Genomic DNA, 27945 nt, shown 5'->3' on the forward strand with positions numbered 1-27945 from the left:
AATATTTTTTTTTTCACATTACATGAGAACATAGTTTCTATGAAAAAAATAAATGTCATAATGGTCCCAAAATACACATCGCTTTTGTATTAAAATATAATTAATCATAAAAATACAATTAATTATATCACTAAATATAAATAACTTTTCTTATCAATTTTGTAGGGGTAAATATGACTGATATTTCTTTATGAGATTCACCTATAAGTCTTTGATATAAAAACACATTAATAAAGATTAAAGGGGAATTATTACTATCAGGCATAGTTTATGAGAAGAATTAGGTCACATTTAATTTACTGTAAAAATGTTATCGTTGATTACGGATAACACTGAGAAAAAAAAAACAAAACAAAATAAACAAAACAAAACCAGTTTGGAGAATCAAACCACTTGGGGAAAAAGCCTTCTCTTTTAATATGTGATTATTAATAAGAAAGAAGGCTCAAATATTAATGCAGATGTAGATGAAGCTTCAAGAGAACAGAGTGAATCAGAACACCCTCCTCTCTGTTTAAATACACAGTAAATCTCAGATCCACCTTCATCGGGACCACCGTCATCTTCATCCCCCTCTAGAGTAAGAGAGTGGAAGTAGAGGGTGACAGAATTAACATCTGACTCAAGTTACTCTGACTAAAATCACCCCACCACTGAGCACCCCCAAACCCTCCCCGGGAGCCAGAGTCCCCTGCGGCACAGTCCACTTGTGTTTTTGCACATTCGCCCGTAAGTCCATAGCCTGTTCCTCCCTCCTTCAAACCCTTTGGCTCCGTTTCCATCCCTCCATACACTCAGGGTCTTCTCAGGCGAGGAACACCACAAAGATGATGAAGAAGATGATGAGAACGAGAAATATCTTGATCATGAGCCAGCGATTGGAGGAGACAGACTGGAAGTACTTCAGTATCTCAGTGTGGGCCATTTCCACATTAAGCTGGGTGTCCTCCACATTGGCATCGATCCTGGTGTTCAATAGAAACACGACTAATTATGTGCACACATCCACCTTTAGTTGCAAATAGAAGTAAAACACTTCATGCTGACTTGAAAAAAAAAAATACTACTCTGATTTTAAGTGTTTGTGTGTGGTTTGTACAGCATGAGAGTCTGTGGTTTTGTTATATTATCCCTGTGCTGTGGTGTGTATGTGTTTGTGTGGTTGTCTGACCTCTGAATCGTCTCTTCCTGCTCTTTGACCATGTGTGCCAGCTGCTGAAAGATGGAGCCCAACTCCACAATGGTGCTCTCGATGTTCTGCATGGTATCTGCTCGGCTCTGAATATATGAGTCCTACGAAAACAAAAAAAAACATTCAGCATTTATCATACTACAACAGCAGCATAGACTGCAATCCACTCGTAACCTCCTGCGAGACTGATACCTGTTCGTCGATGAGCTGCAGCTGCAGAGGGTTTGCTCTAGAGTCCATGTCGATGGCCACTTCTCCTCCCAGACTCCTGGACTCATCCTGCATCAGAACTGAGCTGTCTGACAGAGCCAAAAAAAAATCAAACACTATTAAATGCAAAATGTGACCAACTCTGTTTTCCAAATATTTAATAACAAATATATAGAAATATAACAGAAATAGATAATAAATACTTTTTCTGAACGAATTATTTACACAAAACTTAGAGTTTATAATGTATATATTCTAAAAATAATATCATTAACATTCTAATAAATTAAACATTCATTTAATATGACTATATTTATATATAAACTAATGTGAGGTAATAATAACTAACTCAAATAAAATATGAAAACCACTTAATTACATGGTTTTGTTGTTAATTACGTGTTTTCACTATCGAAATACATGTAATATGCCTGTATTATAACACAATGCCTGCAGAGGGCGCCAACGGCATGGTGATGTTTCATGTGATTCAAAAACGTTTACATCAATTTAATTTTAATGTTTGGCCACATGCAAGAATCTTTTTCACTTTTTTAAAATTGTGAGGTAAAAATCAATCAAATAACATCTATAAGGTTTATAAATAATTTACTGCACGTTAAAAAAGGATTTAGAATAAAAATCTAAACAAAATAGCGTACAGTTTTCCCAAATGAATGTAAACTCACAGCTTATGCCCCGAGGTAGTTCCTCGAAAACACAAATTAAGATATTTTTGATAAAATACAAGAGCTTTCTAACCCTGCATACTAAAAGTATTCTTATTGCTTCATGAAATTACGGTGGAATTTTTAAATGAACTATCCATTTAAGAACAAATCAGCAAGAAATAATCTCAAACATAAGAACGTTTTAATTTATTTACAATGTTTAGTCACTTCATTACCATTATTTACTATTTGATGAATTTACTATGTAGAAAATATTAATACAATACAATAATCGACAGCACTGGTAGCACATGATTGTATTGGCACAGCCAAACACTATTTATTCCATAACATGAACTAGCAATAAAGCTTGACTTATTACTAAGAACTAACCGAAATTAAAAAGCAAAGCTGGAACCTAAAGGAATAAACGTTCAAATGAATACAAAAAGAGATGACATACTGAAGTTATTGGCGAGCAGAGGAGAGGCAGAAACAGGGGCCTGGGAGAAATGCTCTCTTCTGCTTCTCTGCTGCTTCAGATTCTAAACACACAACAGGACAGATACTTCTTAGTTAAAACAAGTAATATTCACTCATTGCAACTAAACTAAATGTCTCGTTTTAAAGCACAAGTTATTTAATTAAAAGAAAACGCATGAAAATCAAAAGAAAGAGCAGGTGGTTTTATACAGCCACGGCGAACAGTAAACATACTTTGTGTGTTTTTGTTTCGCTAAGGATCTGACAAATATTTAAAAGCCTAACAACGTGAAATGCTGATGAAAAAAACAACTCACCTCTGTTCTCACTTCCAGGACTGACTTAAAATCGTTTGACATTGATGCCAGCTTGGACTGCAACACAAACATTTACACATAAGACGTAGCAGGAAAAGGAAAGGTGTGGTAGTCGAGTCCTCTCATGTCAATCAAAACGACATGCTAGGGATATTCGAGATAACACTTCCTGAAGACAATATCTGTGTACTGCAGGAATATCAGATATAAGATTGTACCTGTAGGGAGACAACAATTGTGTTGGAATGTGTCTGGATGTGGCGGCCATTTTGCCCAGTGCGGGATCGTACGAGGTCTTGCAGCTGTGCTATCTGCTTGTTCAGACTGTTGATGTCCTGATGAGAGACACAGACGGCATATATCAGATCAATGCAAGAGCTTTGCTCTTACACAATACCGTAGTGAGCTGAAAGATTCTGGTAAACACAGACACCAACACACCTGCAGTGAAAAAAGCAAGGACTGGGATATATATATATATAGGAGAACGACAGCAGAGACGTCACTAACCTGTTTAATGATGTATGTTAGTTCCTCAATCTCCACTGCTTTATCGTCGAACAAAGACTTCCTTTTGGCCACTAGGAGGGAGGGAATAAAAAAAAAAGTTTACAACGACCCCAGACCAATCTGTTTAAGAAATCAATAATTATAAGTCAATCATATTAGATTCCAAAGTAAACTAGGGAACTGCCAAATAAGCATAAACAAGCATCAAAGCAATACTTAAAAAAAAAACAAACAAACATTCATCCAACACCAGTAAGAGTTTTGTTACTTACAAATTGTAAGCTTTTCAAGCTTGGCAAATGTGTTGCTCAAGTCTTTCCCAATTCTCCTGTTAAGGAGAAAAGAGAGAACAAGGTTTCAGGGTGGCAAAAGGAAATATGACGAGGCACAGTTGCGCTCAATAGAAAAAACTGGGCAAAAACCAAATAACAATATGGATATGCCCTCTTACTTGGCCATAAGAGTGAAGTCACTGCGCTGTTTAAGGGCATTAACGGCAGGTTTAGTGTGAGTCCCATTCTGAAAAGACAGAGAAATAGTTTTTTACCAAAAATATTATGCAACAAAATTAACATTTAGCATTTCAAACTTATTTTTCAGCCTAAAAAAATTACTCAACCCCAGACCTTCTAAAATGTTAATATGATTTGGAGAAATGGATCCTCTGCAGTGAATGGGTGCCGTCAGAATTAGAGTTCAAAAACAGCTGATAAAAACATCACAATGGTGGGGATTATTTGAATGTTTTTATGATTTGTTTTTGATGATTTCATTGATATGATTTCATTCTGATGGCACCCATTCACTGCAGAGGATCCAACGGTGAGCAAGCGATGTAATGCTAAATTTCTCTAAATATACTGCAATAAAACAATCAAACAACAACAACACCTAATCTACATCTAGTATGACCTGATGGTGGGTAAATTAAGGGTAACAGGAATTTCAAAAAAATATATATTTTTTTTAACTTCCATAGAACAAAAAGAGATAACTAAGGCAGAACCTTCGGGTTTCAAGTCAATATTCAAAGTCAAGAGGTTTACACTGATTTTATATCTCTTGCATAGTGCCTTTTTGAAATGAAGCAGCATAAATCAACCTTGACTTTTGATAAAAGTAAAGAAAAGAAAAACTGTGTTTCATGACGGAATGACATAAGTCAGTAAATCATGACAGAATGTTGTTTTTGAGCAAACTATCCATCTAAAATTATGTAAAGCGTACTTTTATTTTATCCTTTAAAATATGCAATACACTACATTTTTTAGCATTTGTGAAAACTGTATATCCTTTGTGTGACACTGTGTTTAAAGATAAATATTTAAATATTGCCATACCTGTAACTGTCTTCCCTGCAGAGACTTACAAGCCGACTGGAACTCTAGTGTGCGGTCCCGACAAGTCATGATAATGCTGGAGATCCTCCTTTCCTAAACGATATCAGGATGTGTGTTTGTGTGACAGTGAGTCTGAAGAAACTCAAACCGCTGTGAAACTCTCTGCTGGCGTCTTTGAGGGCAAAGCAAACACTTCAGACTTCAGGTGTTACTAAGAGCTTGGAAGAGCTGACTGTTCTTCAGCGACTCCACACATCATCTGAGAACCACAGAAGGATTCAATCAAGAACCTGAACTTTGATTGCACACAAAAGAAGACATTTTGAAGAATTTTGGAAAACCAATCAGCTGATGGTAGCCATTAACTTCCTTAAAGGTCAATGGCTACTGTCAACGTTTTGTTATTGATTGTTTTTTTGGGGAGTTATACTCTTGTACTTGATAAAATATCAAAGACTACAAACAATGCATCAACTTTGCCTAAAACTGACTTTTTTTACAACTTGGAGTCAAATATAATTCTCTAGGTAAATGGCTGCTGTGAATCCAGATAAAATAAGTAATTTAGTTAAAGTCTGGATGTCACTTTTGTCTGGATGTCATTCCCACATCCAGTAATACTTGACAAATACAAAATCTGTTTATATACTCATCTTTTGACCTCAGCTTACACTTCTTCATAACATCAATAAGGACATTTACTCTAGCCAAATGTGTAAAACAACCAGGCCATCAGTCGGCTGAGCAGAGAGGTAAACTGACTCACATGTTATCGGATTATAGGCCACCTAGAATATTCTGCTCTCACAGATAGACATTAACACAAATCAATGAAAGGCAACTCATTCTTCGCAAAGATATATTACAAGCGTCAACTTACATGTTTTACAGGTTAATTCTATCTTTCAACGTGTCTACAGGTTTGTTTATGTCTGTAATAACGACTGACACCGTCTCCAGTCCAGCGGTACGCAGTTCTTTTGGCGCTAATTGGTCCAAAACTCGACAATTTCTGTCTTAAATTGAACTATAATCACTCTAAATGAACCTCGAGCACTAGCTAACACATTCCTCACGTCGTTTATGATCGTTTACTCACGGTTACTGTGTCATTTCGTCGTTTTTTTCCAGTATTCCCGGCTTGTCGATGTTACGGAGGTCGGGGTTTCACTTCCAGTCCTTACCGCTTCCGGTGTGCGTGACGTCACTGCCACGTCCACGATTGCGCACGCGCACTGCCGCTGTCTGAAAGCGTGATTTGTGACGCAGGTGATACATTTTGTGCGATATGCAGCGGGATTAGTGTCTTGAAACTTACATTTTTAAAAGCATATAATTTGAATATAATTAGAGGGTTTTTTAAATAACTTTTTAAGACAAAATAGTAACATACACACACTGCCTCATGCATAACAGAGGAGAATACAAAGACAAGATACATACATACAAACAGAGCATTATATCACAGATCAAAATGAATGCATTAATCTCTTATACAACTCTAGGACCACTATGTCACGCCAAAATATCTATTGTTGAATGAATAATAGGCCAAGAGTTCCAGAGGAATCAATTGAATTTAATTGCCAGCCTTAAAAGTCATGGAGACTAAACTTAAAGGGAAGACAAAGAAATGACAAAGGACCCAGCTCCAAGTCCAAATGAAAGATGACTTTTATTGAGCCATAACTCTGGACCAATAGGCCTGAATCATGTGACAGTCCCATATGCAACAGATGTAGTTTCCTGTACAATTACACTTAGGGCAAAGTGGCCATTGAGTTGCATTGTATTTATGCCTTAAGTGATGTATTCTAGGCAAAATTCTGTCTCCGATTCTTTTTCTGGGATAACCACCCCAGCTCTCTTTCCCAAGCCAGTCTTAGATGAAGTGCTAACTGCATCGTAGGAGCACAGAGCTATAGAAAAGGAGGAATTAACTTATATGGACAAAGATTTAGAAGGATTTTCTCAATAACTGAAATAGAGCATTTAGATATGTAATCTCTAATTTGAAAAAATCTAAAAAAGGGCCGCCTTGGTAGATTATATCTTGAAAGTAATTTCTCAAAAGACCCTAGAGATGCTTCCTCAAACAAATCACTCATTCTAGATATATAATGAACCGGCCATAAATTACAACCTGAGTCTGTAGTACTTAGCAGGACCTCTGGATTGTTCAGAATTGGCAGAAGAGGGGAGGTTATATTGATCCTGCCTTCCAGCCTTCGAATAGAGCGCCAAGCCTTGAGAGTATTACAGACTAAAGGACTATTACACAGAGCTCTGCTTAGCTGTAAGTTATGAGCAAAAAATAGGTTTTGTAAGGGGCAGCTGGACTGTGAGGATTCAAGAGGATTTTGGGTCTTCAATAAGTCATTCATTAATAAATCTAAGTTGACAAGCCAGCTGATATAATCTAATATTTGGAAGGTCCAAGCCATACTTTGAACTAGAAAGCTGAAGTTTCGATCATTTCAATCTGGGTTTTCTTTTGCTCCAGATAAATGAACATAGCCACCCATTTAACTCTCTTAAAACTTTATGGGGTAGTAAAACAGAAATCACTTAGAGTTTAGTTTTTATAGCTTGTTTTTACTGTTATATTTAGTTTTTTTCTTTTAAGTTACTCATTTATTTTACTTATTTTATAATCTATAATATTAGCATAATTTAAATATTTATTTTGATTTCTTAGTGCTACAATTTAACAAAATTTGCCTAATATTTTTATTATTATTATTATTATTATTATTATTATTTTATTTATTTTTTACCAAAAATTTATCAATGACAGATATGAATCTATCTATGAATGCTTTTAATACTTCCAACCACAGAAAATCTGTGTTTATTATTTAATTCAAACCAATTTAAAAATAGTGCCATAGATATATATTTTTTTTGTAGTTTTGTTCCATTATTTAGTTTTTTCATGATTTAACAACACAAACAAAAATAATTAAACAAAAACCCTTTATTATTATTAATTAAAAAAGGTTTTACTTTTCGTTAAAATGCATTTTATGACAAGTAGTTTATAGAAACATATAGACCGCTTTATTAGCAAACCTAATAATGACTGTAACATTTCAACGCACTGCATCACCAGCAGATGTCGCCAAAAGAATGAAAAATTAAAAGCATTTGATGCCGACGAAACCGCGAAATGAATCACGTTGAGGTGAATATGATTTTAAAGATTAAAGACAACTAATGCACGTATTATACCTAGTACACAAACCCCCAACACTGATCTACGGTGCTTTTGAAACATTATTGTGATCCTTTCAAATAAACCCACTCATTTTTGCTTCATAGCTGGGACAAAACTACTCTTATTTTCTATCCCCTGACGCTACGCTAACCTCAATACTTAGATTTTAATCAAAACATACAGCATACTATTCTTAGGTGAACTCTTGGTCTCCACAGGAAAACGCTGGCCTACACACACAAACATATTTTCAGCCATTCAACGTGAAGCAGCATGTAGCTTTTTTTAAAGTCCTCTTAGCATAAGAGCTTTTTGTGCTCCTTATCTCCTCTGTGCTGATCAGCAAACTCGCTTTGAATCCAGCAAACCCTGTAGCGTATCTGAGGATCTGCATTATTTTGGACCGAGATCGATGACGCAGCATTTTTCAGGCAGGGTTCAATAGCGTCAGTGTTCCCTCAGAGCAGAAATGCACATAAAAACACATTAGAAAACCACTCTTAGTGGCCCAGATGTGAAGGTTTACATTTTTCTCTCACATGCTGACACATACACACAGGCTGCGCTCAGACAATGCGGTCGTCTCTGCCAGATAACATCACAACGCACACATATTCGTGCTGTCCAGATAGCATCCAGGCCTGCTAGAACACAGCTGCTTCAACAAAGAGACGCAAGGAAAACACGACTGATGTTTTATCATTAGTGCCACTTTGGGCAGCAACACACTCACACACGCAAGAGCAGGAAAACAACACGGGACTGTGTTTTTAGCTGGAAGTGAAAAAAGAGGTGAGCGTGACAGAGGAAGAGGGCGGTCCTGGAAAATATCATTTCTGTAGTGCCTATAAGAAGACGGGGAGAGAAAGACAGAAAGTGGCACAGAAATGTATTCCATCTTCTGGACGGATGAGTCACTCTGCGTTTTCTCCCTCTCCCGTTTTTCGTAATCTTGTGGGCGAGCTGCTAAATTTAGTCCTGGCGCTGAGCCCTGACAGACAGGTAGGCCAGCATCAGCCTCAAAATGAGTCTACACACACTCGGAGCAAGCACACACACATTTGGAAACGGTCAAGCACTGAATTCAGGCATAAATCCGTACAGGCAGACTGCTACACACACACACGACCTCGCTGCATCGAGCGCAGTCATCAAACACGCTATGAAATATTTATATGAGAACTCGGCTCTCCAGCGTCTCGCTGAAGGTGATGAGCAGGAGAGGATGTTCTATTTTGATAATGTCACTGAAATCAGATGTCTGCGCCTCTATTAATACAAAATCCCATTTGAGAGTGGGACGAGGGGACCAGATAGTGAATAAAAGTGCAGCTCAGCGGGATAAAAACTGACCTTTACAAAACTGTCAGCAAGCACAGGTCAATAAAAACCCCTGTTTGAGCCTGTAATATGACAGAACATGTCTAGATCTATGGATAGAGTCTGTGTAGGTTTTTGGTTAATTGTCATCAAATTTAAAGAAATTTTAAAAACAACATTTTGTAAAAAAAAATTACACAGAATATACAGAAAAGTAATATAAAAATTTACATTTACAAATGTCATTTTCACATTTTAATATTGAAAAAAAAAAAAATTCTGTGCACCTTTAAATCAACTGTTAATGCATAAAATTAAGTGCCACCCAACAAATATTTTTTTACAAATATGATCAGTCACAGCAGATCATTAAATAAATTTCTATATGTTTTATTTTGTTTTAATTTAACTTGAATTTACTTTTATTTCATTTCATTTTACTTGAACATTTCTTTGTGAGGACTGGTTCAATGGTAGAGTGTATTTTTAGCAGCATGTCTTAGTTGTATCACTGTTACAACACTGTTAAAAGCCTGCATAGAGAGAATAAAACAAGGATCAGTGAATCATCAGACAGGAGATATCAGGTAAGGTTTCTGCTGTTCCACAGGCCCTGGGCATTAGCGTCAAGCAGCGTGTGTGTGTGTGTGTGTGCGTGAGCAAGTCTGACTCAGCAGCAGTCAAGCGAGAGGAGGGAGAGAGATAATATTATTTCTCACATCATTACGGTGCTGGCGGCCCTCTGCCTGAGACTCCCAGACCCAGGTGATAATTATCACAATGTTTGTCTTTCATTACCGTTAAACGGCAGGAAAAGAAAAGGGAGGGGGTTTACGGCACAAAACAGGGAGGTAGAATTGAGTATAAAACAAAGACTAAAACAAATATGTGCTTTCCCTACAGAGAACTAATGTCACATTGTCAAGGTACAGTGAAGCTATCAGATGCTAATACTATAGTACTTCAGTATGTATATAGCATGGTGCTAAATGATAATTATTCACATGTATCATGCTATTTACATCCAAGGTCAAGGTCTTCTTGAAATCATGTTACATGTCCAGTTATAGCCCATATTTCCACAATAGATCCAATCTCACAACAACATGTCCGGGTCACATTTCACCACAAAAATGAATTATTTTGGACAAGTTTTTATATTCACAACGATTTTATATTCATAAACTACAAAAAATAAATTACAAAAGACAAAACAATGCAATAAACACTTCTAGAATGCATTTATTTTATATTTAGCTCAATATATATTCCGTGTATATATAGATATCTATATCTTTGCTTGCAGTACAGCAATAGAATACATAACGAAAATAATGCAAAAATGACTTGACCCAGACATGTTTTTAACAAGCTTTATGAGATTGACCCGATACTGTGGTAATTTTGCAAGCGACACTTCAGAATTACCAAATCATCACAAATCTATCTCAAAAATAAGACATTTCACTTTATTTATATTAATATATAGCACATTGCTTTATGGCTGTTGTGTTTTATATATACTGTACGTGTGATCAGACCTACGTTTGAATTTATATACATTGTAGACATAAAGCAGAGCAGGTTATGTCTCTCTGTAACAAATATTATACACAAGTTCACACACAGGAGAATTGGGCACAGATGGTATAGCAGCAATAACCATTATTAATCACGTTCAAACAAACACTCAAAGCTTATATTGTGTATAGACTGTGGTGCGGACTGGGTTCTGTTTGGTTCTGATCTACCTGGATACATATCGGACAGACACGGATCTACGTACAAAATCAAAGCAACAAGGGTTCTGGAATCATCTTTACACAGAAGAGATCGGAAACACTGACGTTCTGTCGGTACATTCATATGGTATGCATTTTGTGTATGCGTTTTATATATTTTCACGGTTCTATAATCTTACTGTGATAGTTACGTTAACTGTACAGACACAGAGGTAGTTGATACATATCACTGTTGAGAGAGAGAGAGAGAAAACGCTACGTTTATAGAAGAGGATATTTCACACAGAACATTTCACGGCGGCGATAGAGGTGAAGGAAAGCCGAGGAAACAGGACAACATATTGACCAGTTCACACAGAGAAGACCTTAAAGTCAACATGAACTCAAAACCAACCCTGTTTACTTCTGTTCGCACATGTACGCGTGTATCTTTCTGAGGAAATCAATGTTTGCATTCGCATCAAAATAACTTGCTTTGTCTCTGAAACAACTTTCCTTTCCCACTCACGTCACTGATGGGCTATTGGATGACGCTAACCAGTAGTCAAACAGCTAACTAACATTCAGATTTAGCCTCATTTTGTTTTGAAACGCCTACTTTTCACATCGTCAGTGTAGATTACCGGCATTTTTTACAACAAAACACTCTTTCAGGCTTTCCATTTCAACATTTCTGCGTTGCTCACCACTTACTAGGAAGTTCTGAGTGAAAATTGGAGTAAATCCTGCACCATTTGTTTCTGCGCACCATTCAATCAACTGTTAATGCATAAAATTAAGTTTTTATCTCACCGGAGACCAGTTTCAGCTGACTGAAGTAAAATGGGTTGCTAATAAAATTTCATGTTGACTTTAACAAAGATCAGTGGTTCTGGAACGCAGATAACTTGTGGATATCTTATATCTGCGTAGTCTAAAGAGTGAAAGGGTGCTGAGGATCCTAATAATTTACATTATTGCAGATAATGACTGAAGAAATAATCTGAGAAATCACTTAAAGTGAGGTCATTTCATTCAATAATGCTACATATATAGTGGAAAGAAGTGTTTGGTTAAATGACCACCGTTAGAAAATAAGCACGTTCACGGCCTCTGGCTTCGATGGTGACTGAAACGATCCTCAACAATGGACTGACAGCTACATTATCTGAGCTGCATGATTTTGAGGAAATCAGCCAAAAATACTGAACGTTCTCAAACCGTCAGTCGCAGCAGATAATTAAATGTCCCAAAAGAAACATGGCGAAGCATAATACAAAATGCATCTCAATATAAAAAATAAATACATCATATGCCCAACGCTGTGAGATGATTAAGACCGACTTAACACAAACAGAACGGGCATTTCCCTTTTCCTAAGAGCTTTTTACTCAAATTCAACACACGGCCGGCCACCCAGCCTGACTCTATAGGTTGGATTAACAGAGATACACAAAAGAAACAAAATGGACTACAATAACATTAGTATACTTTACAAAACGAATAAGATAGATAAAATAAATTCTTCTTTCAGTATCGACACAGAAAAGCTTATATTTACCTGCTTGAATTTGTATGTGTACGCATGACTGTGTGTGTGTGTGTGTGTGTGTGTGTGTGAGGGAGAAAGAAGGAAAAAGAGACAGATGAAGTGAAAAGGGATAAAGAAAGAGACGAAAAATGAGTGTGATCGGGGGTGTGGGAGAGAGAAGACTTGTGTTTGGTGAGCACCAATGGAATATAGCCAGGTTTCTATACGATTGGCATTCCTCTCATGGCTAACCAGTGGGAAAAAGCTTTCAATTCCCAAAGGAAGGAACCGAACAAAAAGCAAATCAAACAAACACAAAAAGACTCATTGATACAGTCTGTGAAGCCACATTATGGACTTATAGAGGCCAGGAATAAATTAGGATAGACGCACAGATCCTTATTATGCACAATTCAGACCACACAGACACCCGCCGATCCGTCTAATCGACCCATCCGTCCATTTATCACACGCCGAGGGTCAGAGGAGACGTCGGGGATGTTCTCAGGATGAGATACTCTGTTTGTGTAGCCAAACACTCGAGTTCTCTCGACACCGAAGGTCTGTCAACATCCATCCCATCAAAAACTCTCCACTTTAAGTAGTTTGGTAGAAAAAAAACGACTGCTTCCTCATTCAGTTTTCCCTTTGAAAGTTCTCAGCGCACTCGTCATCCTTAGCATCACACTAGCCGTGTGTCCGTGCCTATGAGGATCCGCCGAAGCTGAACGAAATCCCAAAATTGGTTTTGGATAAAGCTCGATGAGAACACTATGGTTCACTTTTAGTATTCCAGCGATACGCTTGACCCACTGAATGTCCACAATACAGCGTCAAATGGTTAAAAGTGATTTTAGGTTTGGATCATAATGGTAAAAAGCTTCAGCGGTAGGATTCTGTACACACGCGGTACACATGTGTGAATGAATGATTATGGATCTAATACTGTCGTAATAATGTGTGGGACATAGCCAGATGGGCCAGGGGGTGGGTCTGTGGTTTGAACCCTCTTTTTTGAGTGAGTCCCAAACTTCAGAGTCCGTGACAAAAGAATAAGCAAACCTTTGACCTCCTCAAAGCCGTGCAAAGTTTGATCGGTGGATTATACGGGTGGATTGATTTCACTATTCGCTTTGGATTTCACATCTGAAAGAGAATGAGAGGAGGAAAGAGATCACTCATGTTAAAAATGTTAAAAACACTGAGCAACACTTTACTTCATATTTATAATATAAATATCATATTTATATTTCTTAGATATTTTCAATTATATAAACTAATATTTTCTTCAACAAGAATGCATTTAATCGATCAAAAGTGACAGTAATGACATTTATAATGTTACAAATGATCTCTGTTTCAAATATGTATGTATTCAAATGTAAGTACTGTAAAGTTTATTTTAAAGGTTTTAAATAAGGTTTTGGAATTTTTTTTTTTTAATTTAGTTGAAACAATTACATATACCGCAATAAAAAAAAAAATCAAACAACTAGGCAAAACCTAGAAGAGTGGCAAAAAAAGTTATACAACAAAAAAATACAAAAAAATACAACTAATTAGTATTTCAGGTTAAAGTAATTCTTCTTTTAATGTGTCTTTTAATGTGTCATAAATTGATTTTTGTTGTAAATATGCCTGACAATATTGCTACACCAAATTAAATTTTAGTGGGTTATTGTAGTTAATCAGGAAAAACTGTGTGTGTTAAATGCTTTAAAATATTTTTTTGGTCATTTTTAATCCATGTTTATTTATAAAGAATCGTGTGTATGTGTGTGTGTTTGTGTGTGTGTGTGCGTGTGTGTGTGTGTGCATGCTACCGTGTCAAATGCTATCAAAAGCTTTTTTCTGCAGTTCACTGATGGAGAAACACTTCCTTGTGCAATAAACTCCCAAGTGGAGGGCATGTCATTGTGTGAAAGGGTCTATTTTTAGCACAATAAGCTACATTTAAATAAGTTTTATACTGTGTGTGTGTGTGTGTGTGTGTGTGTTTACCGGCAGCTGTGCTGGTTGAGTATCTTTCCTCTCTTCGTACAGCTCACCTCCCTCAAACCGCACCTGCATTCACAGGAGGGAGGATGTGATATCATCCTGCGGGTGGGGCACGGTGGACACGTCTTTCTGGCAGGTGCTGGAGGGGCGGAGCTAGGCGGGAGAGTGGGAGGGGGAGGAGGAGGGGGTGTAGTTGGCACAAGAGTCCTGTTGGCACAAGAAGAGAAAAAAAATCAGCTGTTGGTGTGAAATAAAGAGTGCATAACCTTTGCATGCCTTAAAGGAACAGTTCGACCAAATGTAAACATTTTGTTACGTATGCAACATTAAAAAGGTACAAAAGTTTTCAAAAGCTGTGAAAATGTATTAAAAGACATGCATCTTTTAGGGGTAAATATGGTATGATGATGAAAGTTCTGAAAAGGTAGCACCCCGGTGACAGCTTTTGCACCTTTTTTTCTGCAAATGCAATACGAGAAGTCAATTACGAATGTCATTTTTGGCAAACTATTCTTTGCTTTTAATTTCAACTTGTGAAAACTATAAAGAGGTCCTAAAGTCAGGAGAAATTTTAAAATATTAAGAAAAGTCTCAAAGTAATTCAGTAACACAATTCGGATTAAAATACTGGCTCTGACAAATCCGGCTCCAGGAGAATTATGTAAAACCGCTACAATGGACAAAGAGCACGTCGGTCCTTGCAATCATTAACTTTGCAAAACCAGACCCAAGCCTGCATCTCCACATTAGGCTTAAAATTAAATTCAGCAGCTAGCACAAAAAGACCCATAATGGATTCTGATCATGCACAGCCCCGATCGTCTTTTTGGACGGCACCACGGATATACTCTGGATAGTGTCTGCTGCCGCCAGTTCTTTGATGTCTCATTTGTGACATCTCTGATGGGATGGTGGGCTGATGGGGCTGTTTTTTTCCCACTTCCCTTTTTTTAACTAAACCAAAAGTGGAGAGAAGTGTAAGGGTGAGAGTTAATTAAGGAAGAAAATCAATCATTGTGTGGAAGTGGTTTGAGAGGCTGATAGAGCCGGCGGAGGGGAGGCCGAGGAAAAGGGAGGGGCGTTCTGGCTGCCAAATTAGCCTGATTTCACACTTGCCACTGACTCCATCCATGGAGGAGTAGATGATGGATAGCAGGGAGGGAAAACCCGTCCAAAAGAAGCGCCCTCCACTCGCCCTCACCAAAAACCAATGACGAAAGAGCAAAAGTAGAAAGGAAAGGCGAGGAACTGTTGAATTCCTTCCCTGACCAGAATTAATTAATTGTTGTCTGAGTAGAAGTCAATGTTGCGTGTATAAACGTGCAGCACGGCACGTATGAAGAGTTTCAAATATGGAAACGGCCTGAAAGTAAGATTAATTTTATATTCAAAACTGAGTTATATTCAAAACTGTTTGTTTTTTTTTCATCTTGTTTAAAGCTTACTACATTTTATCACTATGGTTAATGAACTTAATATATTTTCTGAAAACGTCTTAATGTTTTACAGTCTTGCAAAAGTTAAACTGCATTTATCTTGTTTTAAGAACATAAAGAGAAATAAAGAAAATACTACATTATCATTGTTTTTGTGTAACATAGCAGTATCATCATTGTTTTTTATATTACAGTACTATGATAAAATTACAAACTTACGTCTTTTTCCCCGTGTATTTCTTTCGCTTTGGTTTCCCCCTTTGCCGCTTTCTGCCTTTTCTTGTTGTCTGTGGGCCTTGCCTAAGAAAATGATAAAATATTAAATATTAAAATATAATAATTAATACAAATAGATAAATCGCAATATGATCACGACTCAGCTAAAATATATTTGCACAAACATGTTACGTCAACATGAAAAGTATTAAACTGTATTTTACATTTTCAGTTCTGAGATTTCATTCAGAGAGTCTTGAGATGACTTTATCAAGCGTTAATTCTTGTGACTCTTTAGCCCTGGTCTCGGTGAGGCTCCTCAGGGGCCAGTGGCCTAATTAAGCAATAAAATGAATGTTCTGTTCCGTTTCCCAACAAAGGAGGATTCTAGGTTCTGACTCCCTTCCAACAGTGCAAGACGCACGCCAGCTGGACACACACACACACACACACACACACACACACACACCAAACCAACTGATTAAGTCTTTAGAAGTCAGAGATTTTTTGCAAATTAGAAATGCAGTGTCTTATGCCGTCTATAGACAGTTTTATAAGATCATTAGAAACAACATGTGCGACACAGATCTATTAAAACTTGGGTGCGACATGTTGACGACACATATCGAATCGTAAGCTATGATTCAAGTTAATATAAAACAATAAAACATTTAGGGGCCATAATAAAAGGAATTGGCATGATTGTTTCATGTTGGTTGTCCTTTGCCTGGAACAGCCTAAAATCATACAATGAATGCATTACTAATGTATCTGTGTGTACATAAACATATTCTACTGACATGAACTCACTGGTCATTTTAAACAAGTTCTTTATATTATCTCATGCCAATCTTAGACTGATTCTTTATGTTGTTCTATGACAATCTTTTTTTTTTCGTTTTATTCTTTTTAAAATGGAAGTTGTACCAACAAAAAAAAAAATCCACATTAAATGAACAGACGGGCTGTCCGTTGGCAATAAAAGGGAAGAATTACGTGTAAAAACTGATTTCACAGCAAAGAGAAGTGTGAACATGAGGACCAATGCCAAGTTCACACACTACGTCCTACTTAAATACATTTTTAATTAATTACCGCCTGCTCTCATCATAATTCTAACGCCCCTATTGGTTATAATTAGCATATATTTTTGTCAGTATACAGTGGCTCAATATTTCTCAATTCAATTGTCAAAAATAGTGGTGTAAAAGTGTCATTAGTTGTTTAAAAAAACTAAATATGAAGCGTCATCCTACACAGACAAATCTTGTGGCTCTCTGAGGAGTGTGTCATTAAATTTGTGTTTTTTGTTTAGAGTGTCTTGGACAGGACTGTGAAAAAAAATATCTGGAATAAACAGTAGCCGGCCTCTTTAACATTAGGGTCAGAGTAAACTAGCATAAGAGCAAAACAGACTGAACCACTTCTGCCTTTCACACACAATTAACTCACCATGCAACCATCTCCATGGAGTTGTGTGTGTGTGTGTGTGTGTGTGTGTGTGTGAGAGAGAGTGAGTGTGTTTGCAGTGGAGCAAAAGGAAAAGAGGGCAAATGGTGTTCATACTGCTGGTGAACCTTCACATCTCTCTCTATCTCTCTCTCTCTCACACACACACACACACACACACACACACACACACACACACACACACACACACAAAAACAATCACAAATAAACAATTTACCTGGTTGGCTCTGCATAAAGATTACCCTTTTGCCTGTAGGGAAAAAACAAACGGTAAAAACAAAATGATAATCAACTTTACAATTAAAAGAAAGATCATTATCATTATCATTATAACATTATTACAACATATACACATGGATATTTAAGTACTGTTATTACTGCTCATATTTAATCATTTTAGATAAAACCCTAACAATAAGTATTAAACTCTCGAGGCTTAACTTGTTTTCTGCTTCTAAAAAAAAGGAGCATAAATTATTTTGACGTTCAAGCAACAAAACTACATGCATACATTAATCAAGTTATTTTAAGCACTTACAATGAGAACAAAATCTAGATTTGCTGTGCTGCAAATGAGGTAAAAGCACATTAAATATGTTTGTTTCTTCATTGGAACAAACACAGCGTCACTTCACCTGTTCACCAATACATCCTCTGCAGTGAATGGGTGCCATAACAACGAAAATTATAAACACAACTTTTCTCTTCACAAGATGTTAATTGATGTACTGGAGTGATGTGGATTACTTGTGGATTATTGTGATGTGTTTATCAGCTGTCTGGACTCATTCTGATGGCACCCATTCACTGCAAATGGCTCATTGGTTATCAAGTGATCAGAGGCAATGCCAGATTCCCCCAAATCTGCTGTGAGGCACAAAACAAATCCATCTTCATCTCGGCTGACCTGAGCATAAGTACATTTTCAACAAATTTTCATCTCCGGGTGAACTACTCCTTTAAGATATGACTCCTGGGATCCGTCCAAAATGTTTAAGCAACCACATAACAACCATCCACAAGATCTAAATGAGTATTTATTACTCCGCATACTTCCGTACAAGATAATGTAGATCAGAATTGTGTTAATGTTAGTAGTACATGATTGTGCATATATATTAGTCACAAGATAATGGTTCTAGCGTGTGATAGTGTAAACATTACAAGTAAGATAGATGTTTTATCGCATGATAACGTGAGCCTCAGACTGGACGCAGTTAATAATGTTGGCCGGTTGCCTGCGCGGTTAGCGTGGGTGTTTAAGTAACTCAGGGTTGGTCAACAGTGGTGAGCTCAGTGTGTACGGGGCAGATCAGTATTACAAAGAGAGGATAGAGAGGCGAGCGCATGTAAATGCTCTTACCGAACGCTCGACTCCACCCCTGGCCTTAATCCGAACCCCACAACCTCTGAAAAGGCTTTTGAGGAGATCCTCACAATGAGCCGATAAAGAGCTGATGTTGACAGCTCGGCTACGCGCCAACAGAAGAGTGTTTCAGGGGTGACGACTTTCTGTGACTGGGTTCAGGAAGTAGTCCGTGGGGAGACGGGTCATTCCCCGTGTGACAGAAAGGGTGGAAGTGCATTTGTGTGTGTGTGTGTGTGTGAGGGGTGATCTGAAAGTCAGATAGGCTTTGGATCGGGGTGTGTGTGTGGGTGGGTTCACTCAGCTATTCTTAGGGGACAAAATTTCCCCTACAAGTTGGCGAAATGTGACAAAACCTTCATTCTGAGAGTTTTCAAGGATAAAATGGTTCATAAACAAAGTAAATCTTCCAATAATTATGCTTAACAACCTGACAATAAATAAAGTTGTGTAAACTGTGCGATTCTGTCTTTAAATGGTTATTTGCAATTTCACTCAATGTTTTACTGTCGTTCGAAGTTTGGGTCAGTAAGATTTTCTAAAATGTTTTTGAAAAAAGTCTCATACACCATGGCTGCGTTTATTTGATAAGAAATACAGTAAAAGAGTAATATTAATACATGTTATTATATTTACAAATTATGGTTTTCTATTTTAAAACATTTAACGTAATTTATTCCTGTGATGCAAAGCTGAATTTTCAGCATCATTACTCCAGTCTTCAGTGCCATTATGATCCTTTGTAAATCATTATGATATGTTGATTTGATGCTCAAGAAACATTTGTTTGCACTGATTAATAATACCAATTTTTTAACCATTTGATTAACAATTTTGCATTTCTTAACTCTTTATTCACTCTTGATCAGATTAGTGCAACATTGCTGAATAATAACAATAATATCAAATTCAAAGTCTTTTTTTTTTTACTTTTCAGCTATTTATAATGATCTGATTTTTAGTCATTATAAACATTATATTCATTAATTTCTATATAATTAATTTTTATTATTCTACAAATGCAAAATTATTTTGTTTAGTTAGGGTTAAGGGCCTTTCACTAAGAACATATTCTTCTGTTTGTGGCTGTTTTAAAATTTCTGCTCAAATGCATAGTCTTCGTCACTGTTTTTTGGTGTTTGTCACCACAAGTGCAGAGATTTTAGGGTAGTTACGGCTTTTACTGTTCAATTTCACTGTGCTTTATATTAAAACAACCCTACTGATAAAAACACTAAAATACATTTATTTCATGCTACATGTGCAAATATCCATATTTATGTAACTGATAAAAAAATACCCTGCAATTGTGCATTAAGTACACTACACTGGTATACTTAAAGTCTGCTAAACTGGAACAACTAATTATCTAATTAAGGCACTTTAATTGTGCAGAAGTAGTGCTGAAGTCAAACTAAAAATATACTCAAGTACATTTGTATTAAAGTGGAGGTACGTTTCAGATAAACTTTAATTGTCTTGCAATAAAAGAACGATAAAATTCAAAGATCATAAAATTTTAAGGCTTAATATTAAGAAATGTGCATTGTCCACAAGTTGAATTATACTTTGTATATCAGTAAGTCTTGAGTGATATGTCTGTAAATATATATATATATATATATATATATATATATATATATATATATATATATATATATAGGGACTATAAGTCTATAAGGCCTTGCTGACATTGCTAGGTCAGTTGACGTGTATGTGTGTGAACATGTATCTCACCTGCACTCACACTGGTTATGTTCAATAAAAGGCAGCTGCACAAGTTCATGCTTCATGTATGAGGTCCTCATGAGCTGTGGAGTTCAACAGAGCAAGAGTCAGCATTTAAATGCACACACACACACACACACACACGCACAATCTGTTCTGCATAGTAATGACTCCATCTTTTATCCCTCAATCTGTCTATACAGTACGTGACCAGGATTCAACCTGATCCATTACACTAGAGACTTCATCTAACCACACTGAATATGTATGACTAACTCATGCTGTGTGTGTGTGTGTGTGTGTGTGAGTGTGTCTTTCTGGATGTTTTATTCACCATACAAAGCCGTGAGGTTTAAAATCTTACATTATATGGGGTGTGTTTGTGTGTGGAGGTACTTTCCCCCTAAATGCCACTATTGACATATACATGTAAGTGAGTGTGTAATATGAGCGTTGCATTCCACTACATTAAGCATGTGAATGTAAAATAGTACATGTATGTGTGAAAGATTTCTATGAGTGTTTCTGTGAGGACTGAAACGAAAAGAATTTTACTTTACGTTAACCTTTCAAAGGTTTGGTGTCAGTGAGCTTTATTTTTTAAACAACACTTATTATTAAGAAGCTCAACTGTTGTTAACACTGATATTAACAAGACATGCTTTTTTAGGCAGCAAATCAACCTTAAACACTCAAGGATCCGTTTTTTTTTTAATATAGATTAATATTTTTATTCAGCAAGGATGCATTAAATTGGTAAAAAGTGACGGTAAATGCATTTTTATGGTTAAGTACTGAAATAAATAAATGCTTTAAGTACAAAAATATATTTATTTTATGGTTAAAAAGAATCAAAGATCCGGAATTATTATGCATTATTAGGCAGTACAAAGTTTTTCAACATATTTCACCAGATGTAATTTTGTAATTTTGATCAAATAAATGCAGCAAAGAGAACATAAGAGTACAAAATACCTCACCAACGCCAAACTTTTGAACAATTCAGCCACATTTTGAGAGCGCATGAATCCCATTGCACTAGATTACTAAATATCAAAATTAATGTCAGTTATAAATAAAAAGATACTGGATGTGAAATGCTTTGAACTCTGCATTAAGTGCACTGTGCGTGAGTGCACTGTGTGTGTGTGTGTGTGTGTGTGTGTATGCACCTCCATTACAAGTGTGTGTGTTTGTGACGGCACACACTCCAGAGCCTCATCAGAGCAGCAGCCTCCACAGCGCCGCAGCGTTACACACGACGGCAGGAAGAGGTGATGTGTCTCCCACGGAAACTCTTGCCAAACCTCCACCAGCGTCTCTCTGGGATGACATCCGCTCCTCTGATAAACATCTAACCACCTCACCACTGAGAGAGAGAGAATACATGAAAACCCTTTTCAGCACAGAATCTGTGACATGCTGTTGTATATACTTTACATTAATGCATTCTGGAAGGTTAATTAGACAACCAGCTTCATCATTAATTTAAAACAACATTATACATGTACATAAATGGATTATACATTATATAGAGACATAAATATTGATGCAGGGATCTAAATTATTGACGCAATATCTGTTCTGTGTAGATGTGTTATCAACAGAATTCCTGTTGGTTGATTTTTCTCAGAGTAAACGGTCTGTGCCTGGTATCCTCGTGCGTAAGGCATTACATGGTGCAAAATGTTTGTAAGTGATTCTCTTGCAACAGTCTCATGTGAACGCATAAAGTTCAGGCTGTACTTTCAAAACAGTATGCATTTTAACATTTATCTTGGTGCCACACCATCAGATGTACAGTAAATACATTATCAGCGAAGACTGCATTGGAAATACTAAAGTATTTCAATTATTTCCTCCAGTAACTGACAGCATGCCACAGATGCTGTTTATAAAGTGTCATTTATTTCTTTAAATAGCACCAATGTAATGGTACTTCGCAAAGAAACTAATACACTGATCTGTAATGCACCTTTAATGTAACATAAAAACAATTTTTTTTGCTGTAGTTGTTTTTTTAACTCTCCATACATCTTTTTTAAAGTAAATTTAGCGTTACTTAAATACTTAACTGCTTTATAGACATTATTATAGTACATTATATCATATTATATTACATTAAATTTAATAACATTTTTACGTTGATTCTCTCAGTGGACTTCCAATAAAATAAATAGTTGCTGAAATCAAGGTGAACATGCTACCGTACAAAAGTCACTAATATGACAACCGTAATATTGTGAAATATTTTTGTTTTTTAAGTATATTTTAAAATGTAATTTATACTCTGCTGCAAAGTGGAATTTTCTCTAGTCTTCAGTGTCACATGATCCTTCAGAAATTATTCTGAAGTCTTTTGTAACGTAAAAATATCTTTACTGTCACTTGCTGAGGTAAATTATTTCTTTAAAACAAAAGAAAATTTCCCAAACTTTTTCCGTAGGTGTCTTTCATGGGTGCAATATAATGACACAGTAGCTGCCAAAAAGCTATTCCGCCACGAGCGCAGAGGACCAGAATGAGTCATTATCCTCTGTTTTATTATATATTATATAACCTCACTAAATCAGTAATGCACTTACAAGAATAAGATAACGAACGAAAGCAAGGCTCAATACCTTCTCCAGATCTGTGGCTCTCTGTTGGCATCCAGTGGTCTGACTAGAGGAAAGGACACAGACAAAAGCGTCAGACACAACATACAGCAAAGACAATAACAAAAGCACACGCTCTTTAGGCTGCCGCGAAGACCCGATTCCGGCAAACGTAATGCTGAGAACGTTTTCCTATAATGCATTTCTGGTGTTTATTTGTGCCAGAGCAGCACGAAGGTGGATGTTAGCACACGTTCACACAAACGCACGCCCCTCACACGGCGAGGTCCGCACTGGAACAAGGTCACCGCTGAGGGAGAGAGCAGACTTTGCACTGCAGCGCAAACAACACACGCATACATGGCTTCCTTGCACCATGTAGGACGGCTTACCGTGTGGCTAAGCATGTGTGACAAACGTATTATAAGGTGAGTCTACACTGAAATAGGACAGCGCATTCATTTATACTCTGTGCGTCTGTGCATTTGTTCTGTAATGATAGCATCAAATAAAGATTTGATATGATTAAGTGCAATATTAATCAGAAAACAGGCAGAAAACGTTCGGGGAGGCGTCTGCTGATTCTGTGTTGCAATATGAGGGTTGAGTCAGTCAGTTCCTTATCACAATGGCACAGAGTGGCACACACACACTGGCACAGCGACTGGCACACACACACACACTTTCACACACATATTAACATTCACTTTCTCTCTCTGAAACGCACGCACACACACACACACACACATACACACACTAAAAATCACAGCACCGCCAGGTTTTTTTTTGCAGCAGCAGTTGGCTAGATTTGGCTGCGTCAGCCCTCTCTTTCTAAGAGCCCTTGAGTTTAAGCACCAATCGTGAGCTCAGCTGCTTCGAACTCCCACAATCCCCCTCAACCTGCGGCCCGTGGGTCAGTCTGGCGTCTGTGAATGGACTCGAGCTTTCAGAACTGAGGTTTTCAAAATGAACAGCAGGTATCAGGCACTACTACAGCTGATCCAAGTCTGAGGCCGCAAGGAAAGTCTGGGATTTTTTTTTTTTAAACCTGCAAGTGAACAGTGTTTTTAGGATTCAAGAATCTAAAACTAGAGAAAAATGATGACATAAAATTCTGAATTTTGTTCATTTGAAACAGTTTTCACCCAGAAATTGCCAGTAAATGGTTACATGGATTACATGAAATGGGAAAGAAACACATTGAATTGAATGTGAAAGTAGAAAGATCATATTTTCTAATACATACTCCAGTAATCCTTCTTTAATTTATTTCTAATTTTTAACTTCTACTAGACATAATTTTGTACAATTTGTTTCTAGGTCTCCAATCAAATGTAACCAATTTCTGACATTAAGCATGAGATCTATGAAGATCTTTCTATGAAAGGTTTTTATTGAAAACTCAAGATTCTCTTTGAAAGATGTAAAATCACGCTGGAGAACACAACCATCATGTTTTGCTCATGTCATTTATACTTAGTCATACTTTACCCAATACTAAGACGTTCTGAAATGAACCTTTTTAATATCCACCCATTCAAATTATTACGCGATAATGTTATTTAAACATTTTTTAAAAAGTAAGAAGATGTGTTTTCGCTAGTGCTCTTAAACTGCACTGCACATGCTGGATTGCAAACGGAAAATTATGCCAGTTGCTAGTTTGAAAATATAATTGTACGCATTTTTTAGCCTAGTTTTTAATGTACGGCAGCTGCAAAAGGTTTTTTCTGAAGACAAAGAACAACGAAGACAGATATTTTTATTATATACTGTGAATTACTATCTTTATGTGTATTGATCAGCATATCTGGCAACCTAAGGACCTTAACTGTAAAGTGGAGTTATGGTTAGCATGTTTAATGTCGCCTCACAATGTGGAGATTATGTGAATGTTACCCACATCGGGAACTGGATTTTGAGGCAGGTTAACTGAGTTTGGGATTGTAGATTAATTGCACAATGATGACAAACAAAGATAAAACAATAGCAACCGTGGAAAACAAAGAGCAAACGAAAACCTGTTGGTAAAAGAACTGGGAAATATACAGCATATACAAACGAATTTATTGACACAGCATGTTGTGGATGGCTATGTCTGTGTACCACAGTGAGACAGCGCAATTCATTTCAGCTACTCACATTTTAAGCAATTTATCTAAACAAAAAGCCTACTAGCTTTTTTTACTAGCAGTGAAAACTATTAAAGTCAAATTTTCCAGTGTAGTTTGCATTCCTTTTGGGCGGCTTTTAAATCAGCTTTGCGCAGATAATTTATCCGGGACCTGGCAACCCCGATCACTGCCCACCTGGCAACACCAACTTCAACATCGCCGTACACGTGACACAGAGAAACCTAAAGGTCACGAGGTTAGACTTCCAATAACCGCGCCGTACCTTCTCGTGGGTTTGAGGTGCGCTTACACCGAGACCGGCGGCGCGCAATGTCATGCAACGCGACGTTCAGAAGGTTTACATTTCACGGCATCTTCAGCATCGTCAAATTAAATATACCAGAGCCAAACTGCGGGCTAAAATAAATAAGCCAAGTTTCGGCTAAACACGAAAGGACAAACGACGAGTGGAGCCGCATCGTTACGAAGACTTATGATACGCGTCCATCCATAAAGCAGAGCCCCGGTCACACGTACACCGACCGCATACCGCTGCGCTCGCGACTAACGGAGATGCGCAGATTCGGTGCATTCTGGCGTGCTGCCTTCGTGGGCTAACAATAGGTGTCGTGTGCTGGATGTAATGTTGACAAAAGCTTGTTTAAGTGAAGATAAAGAAAATGCGTGCGTCACTGTCTATCCTTCTGAGACACAGCAAAAAAAAAAAAAAAAAAAAAAAGTGTTTCTGGGCAAACAAACATGCTACACATGCAACATTTAGCCTATTAAAATATGATTTACACCCAAAACAAAATACATAAAATATTATTTGTTTACTATATATCTATCTTTTATATATATATATATATATATATATATATATATATATATATATATATATATATATATATATATATATATATGTATATGTGTGTGTGTATATAATCTTAAAATATAGCATTGTATTATATTGGCATACTATTAATGCACCACATTATTCCTATTATAATACAGGCCACACCCCCATGATGTACTCCTTGACACCCTTTTAATGTGTTCACAGACAACCCTAAACACAAAACATAATGTCTACTGATAACTTAATTGGTGGCTTTTATCAGAGCATTAAATCTTTAAAAGCAGCACCTTTCCCACCCGGCCAAACGTCAATGACCGTCGGGTTATTTCAACACATAAAATGCCCAGAAGAGTGTTGTGCATTAACTCAGCTCTATAAAGTGCGTTTTACAAGCAATGGAGAGGAATTGAAAGATACTTATCAAGCGTGCGATGAAAGACCACCAGACCAGAGCAGATAAATTAATTACATTTAAGTTTGAAGGTTTTTTTATATATATATATATATATATATATATATATATATATATATATATATATATATATATATATATATATATATATATATATATAATGAAGACTACACACTTCAAACTAAGTACCGTACGAGTTCTCCAGTGCTAAGGTCTAATATTTTATTATTATAATAAATATATTATTATTATTATAATTTCTTACCGGTGTTTTGGCACATTGTGTTGGTATTCTGGTAAGTGAGACGAACTGAAACATTCCCAGGATAACTCTCAGCTTGATCCCCATTGTTTGAGTTCACCAAGAAAAGTCAGAAATAGTTGTGTAAATAATATATAGCAGGTCCAACGTCCGGTCCTTACAGCTGTCAGCTCTCTATGAATGATTATTCCACTTTTACATCCGAATCCAACATCTTTAATCCAAGCAATGACAGTTTACTCAGTAGATTCTCGAAAAACAAGGCAATTGCCATCCCTGTCATGGCTTAACGAGAAAGAGAGAAAAAAAAGACCAAAAAATAAATATCTTAAGTTTCAAAGTATGTAAACGAGCAAACAGTCAACGAGGACTCCTTGAATGTAAAAGCAGGCTTTTGAGAGGCTCGAGATGGTCGTAGGGCGTGTTTATTATAAATAACTAGCTACGATAAATCCCAAAATGTTATTTTACAGGAGAGTTTTCCATGCATTGCACCCAATTTCATTTATACCGGCTCCCTCGCAGCGAAATTCCCGGCGGCACTAGAGTACGTCCTTAAGGTCCGGGGAATTATATCCGGTAACAAATAAACATATCCTCAAGAATCGATGTCACGAGCCTCCTGAAGGTCTCTGTGTCTCCCGTCTGGCATTTCAGACCCGCTTTGTGCGGCGCATCCCGTGCTACTGTAGGTCACCAGAGAAATCATGCCCACAGAAACCCGTGATGACGCTTTGCTTGTCAGACACAAGCTCTTATAATTAAAATGTTCGGCATATACACAATCTACTCTGTCAACGTGCGCAATGCAACGTGCATGTGCCTATATGAAGTAAGAACGAGAGAAATGCGCCTTGATAAGGTCGTTTTCTCCAGTCTCTTATTTGCCCTTCAGGACTCACACGCTCCGCAACTCTCTGCGCGCGTCACCGTCGCGCTCGTGGAACTTTTCTCTTTTTTTCCTCCTGACGCGCA

The 27945-nt window shown here is 37.0% G+C and overlaps 2 protein-coding genes across 3 annotated transcripts; both read right to left on the minus strand.

Annotated features, from left to right (window-relative positions):
- Positions 1 to 668: 668 nt before the first annotated feature.
- stx5a (syntaxin 5A) lies at positions 669 to 5974 on the minus strand. Its single transcript, XM_043257618.1, has 11 exons — positions 5823 to 5974; positions 4724 to 4982; positions 3835 to 3902; positions 3656 to 3711; positions 3384 to 3454; positions 3092 to 3208; positions 2874 to 2930; positions 2537 to 2618; positions 1385 to 1491; positions 1172 to 1293; positions 669 to 965 (listed from the first exon to the last, which is right to left on the minus strand). The coding sequence occupies exons 2-11, from the start codon at positions 4790 to 4792 to the stop codon at positions 806 to 808; spliced, it is 909 nt and encodes a 302-aa protein (XP_043113553.1). The 5' UTR covers positions 4793 to 4982; positions 5823 to 5974; the 3' UTR covers positions 669 to 805.
- Positions 5975 to 10704: 4730 nt separating this feature from the next.
- On the minus strand, positions 10705 to 27922 carry vegfba (vascular endothelial growth factor Ba). 2 transcript variants are annotated; one of them, XM_043257599.1, is made up of 8 exons: positions 26974 to 27922; positions 23348 to 23390; positions 21899 to 22095; positions 20736 to 20809; positions 17850 to 17882; positions 16166 to 16246; positions 14514 to 14717; positions 10705 to 13658 (listed from the first exon to the last, which is right to left on the minus strand). In XM_043257599.1, the coding sequence occupies exons 1-8, from the start codon at positions 27055 to 27057 to the stop codon at positions 13637 to 13639; spliced, it is 738 nt and encodes a 245-aa protein (XP_043113534.1). In that variant the 5' UTR covers positions 27058 to 27922; the 3' UTR covers positions 10705 to 13636. The 2 variants fall into 2 exon arrangements, with proteins under 2 accessions (XP_043113534.1, XP_043113535.1); XM_043257600.1 differs by lacking the exon at positions 26974 to 27922 and adding an exon at positions 25721 to 25951.
- Positions 27923 to 27945: the final 23 nt, after the last annotated feature.

The sequence above is a fragment of the Puntigrus tetrazona genome, chromosome 14 (genome assembly GCF_018831695.1).
Source record: "Puntigrus tetrazona isolate hp1 chromosome 14, ASM1883169v1, whole genome shotgun sequence".
Classification (NCBI taxonomy): domain Eukaryota; kingdom Metazoa; phylum Chordata; class Actinopteri; order Cypriniformes; family Cyprinidae; genus Puntigrus; species Puntigrus tetrazona.

Excerpts from the sequence above, each read along its gene's own strand:
- stx5a (XM_043257618.1), bottom strand. The coding sequence starts at position 4,792 with ATGACTTGTCGGGACCGCACACTAGAGTTCCAGTCGGCTTGTAAGTCT. Across the intron at positions 3,455-3,655 it reads GCTTGAAAAGCTTACAATTT|TGGCCAAAAGGAAGTCTTTG; the intron begins GTAAGTAACAAA and ends CCTCCCTCCTAG. Across the intron at positions 1,294-1,384 it reads TGCAGCTCATCGACGAACAG|GACTCATATATTCAGAGCCG; the intron begins GTATCAGTCTCG and ends TTGTTTTCGTAG.
- vegfba (XM_043257599.1), bottom strand. The coding sequence starts at position 27,057 with ATGGGGATCAAGCTGAGAGTTATCCTGGGAATGTTTCAGTTCGTCTCA. Across the intron at positions 14,718-16,165 it reads AAATACACGGGGAAAAAGAC|GACTCTTGTGCCAACTACAC; the intron begins GTAAGTTTGTAA and ends TTGTGCCAACAG. Across the intron at positions 13,659-14,513 it reads CTCAACCAGCACAGCTGCCG|ATGTGAAATCCAAAGCGAAT; the intron begins GTAAACACACAC and ends ATTCTCTTTCAG.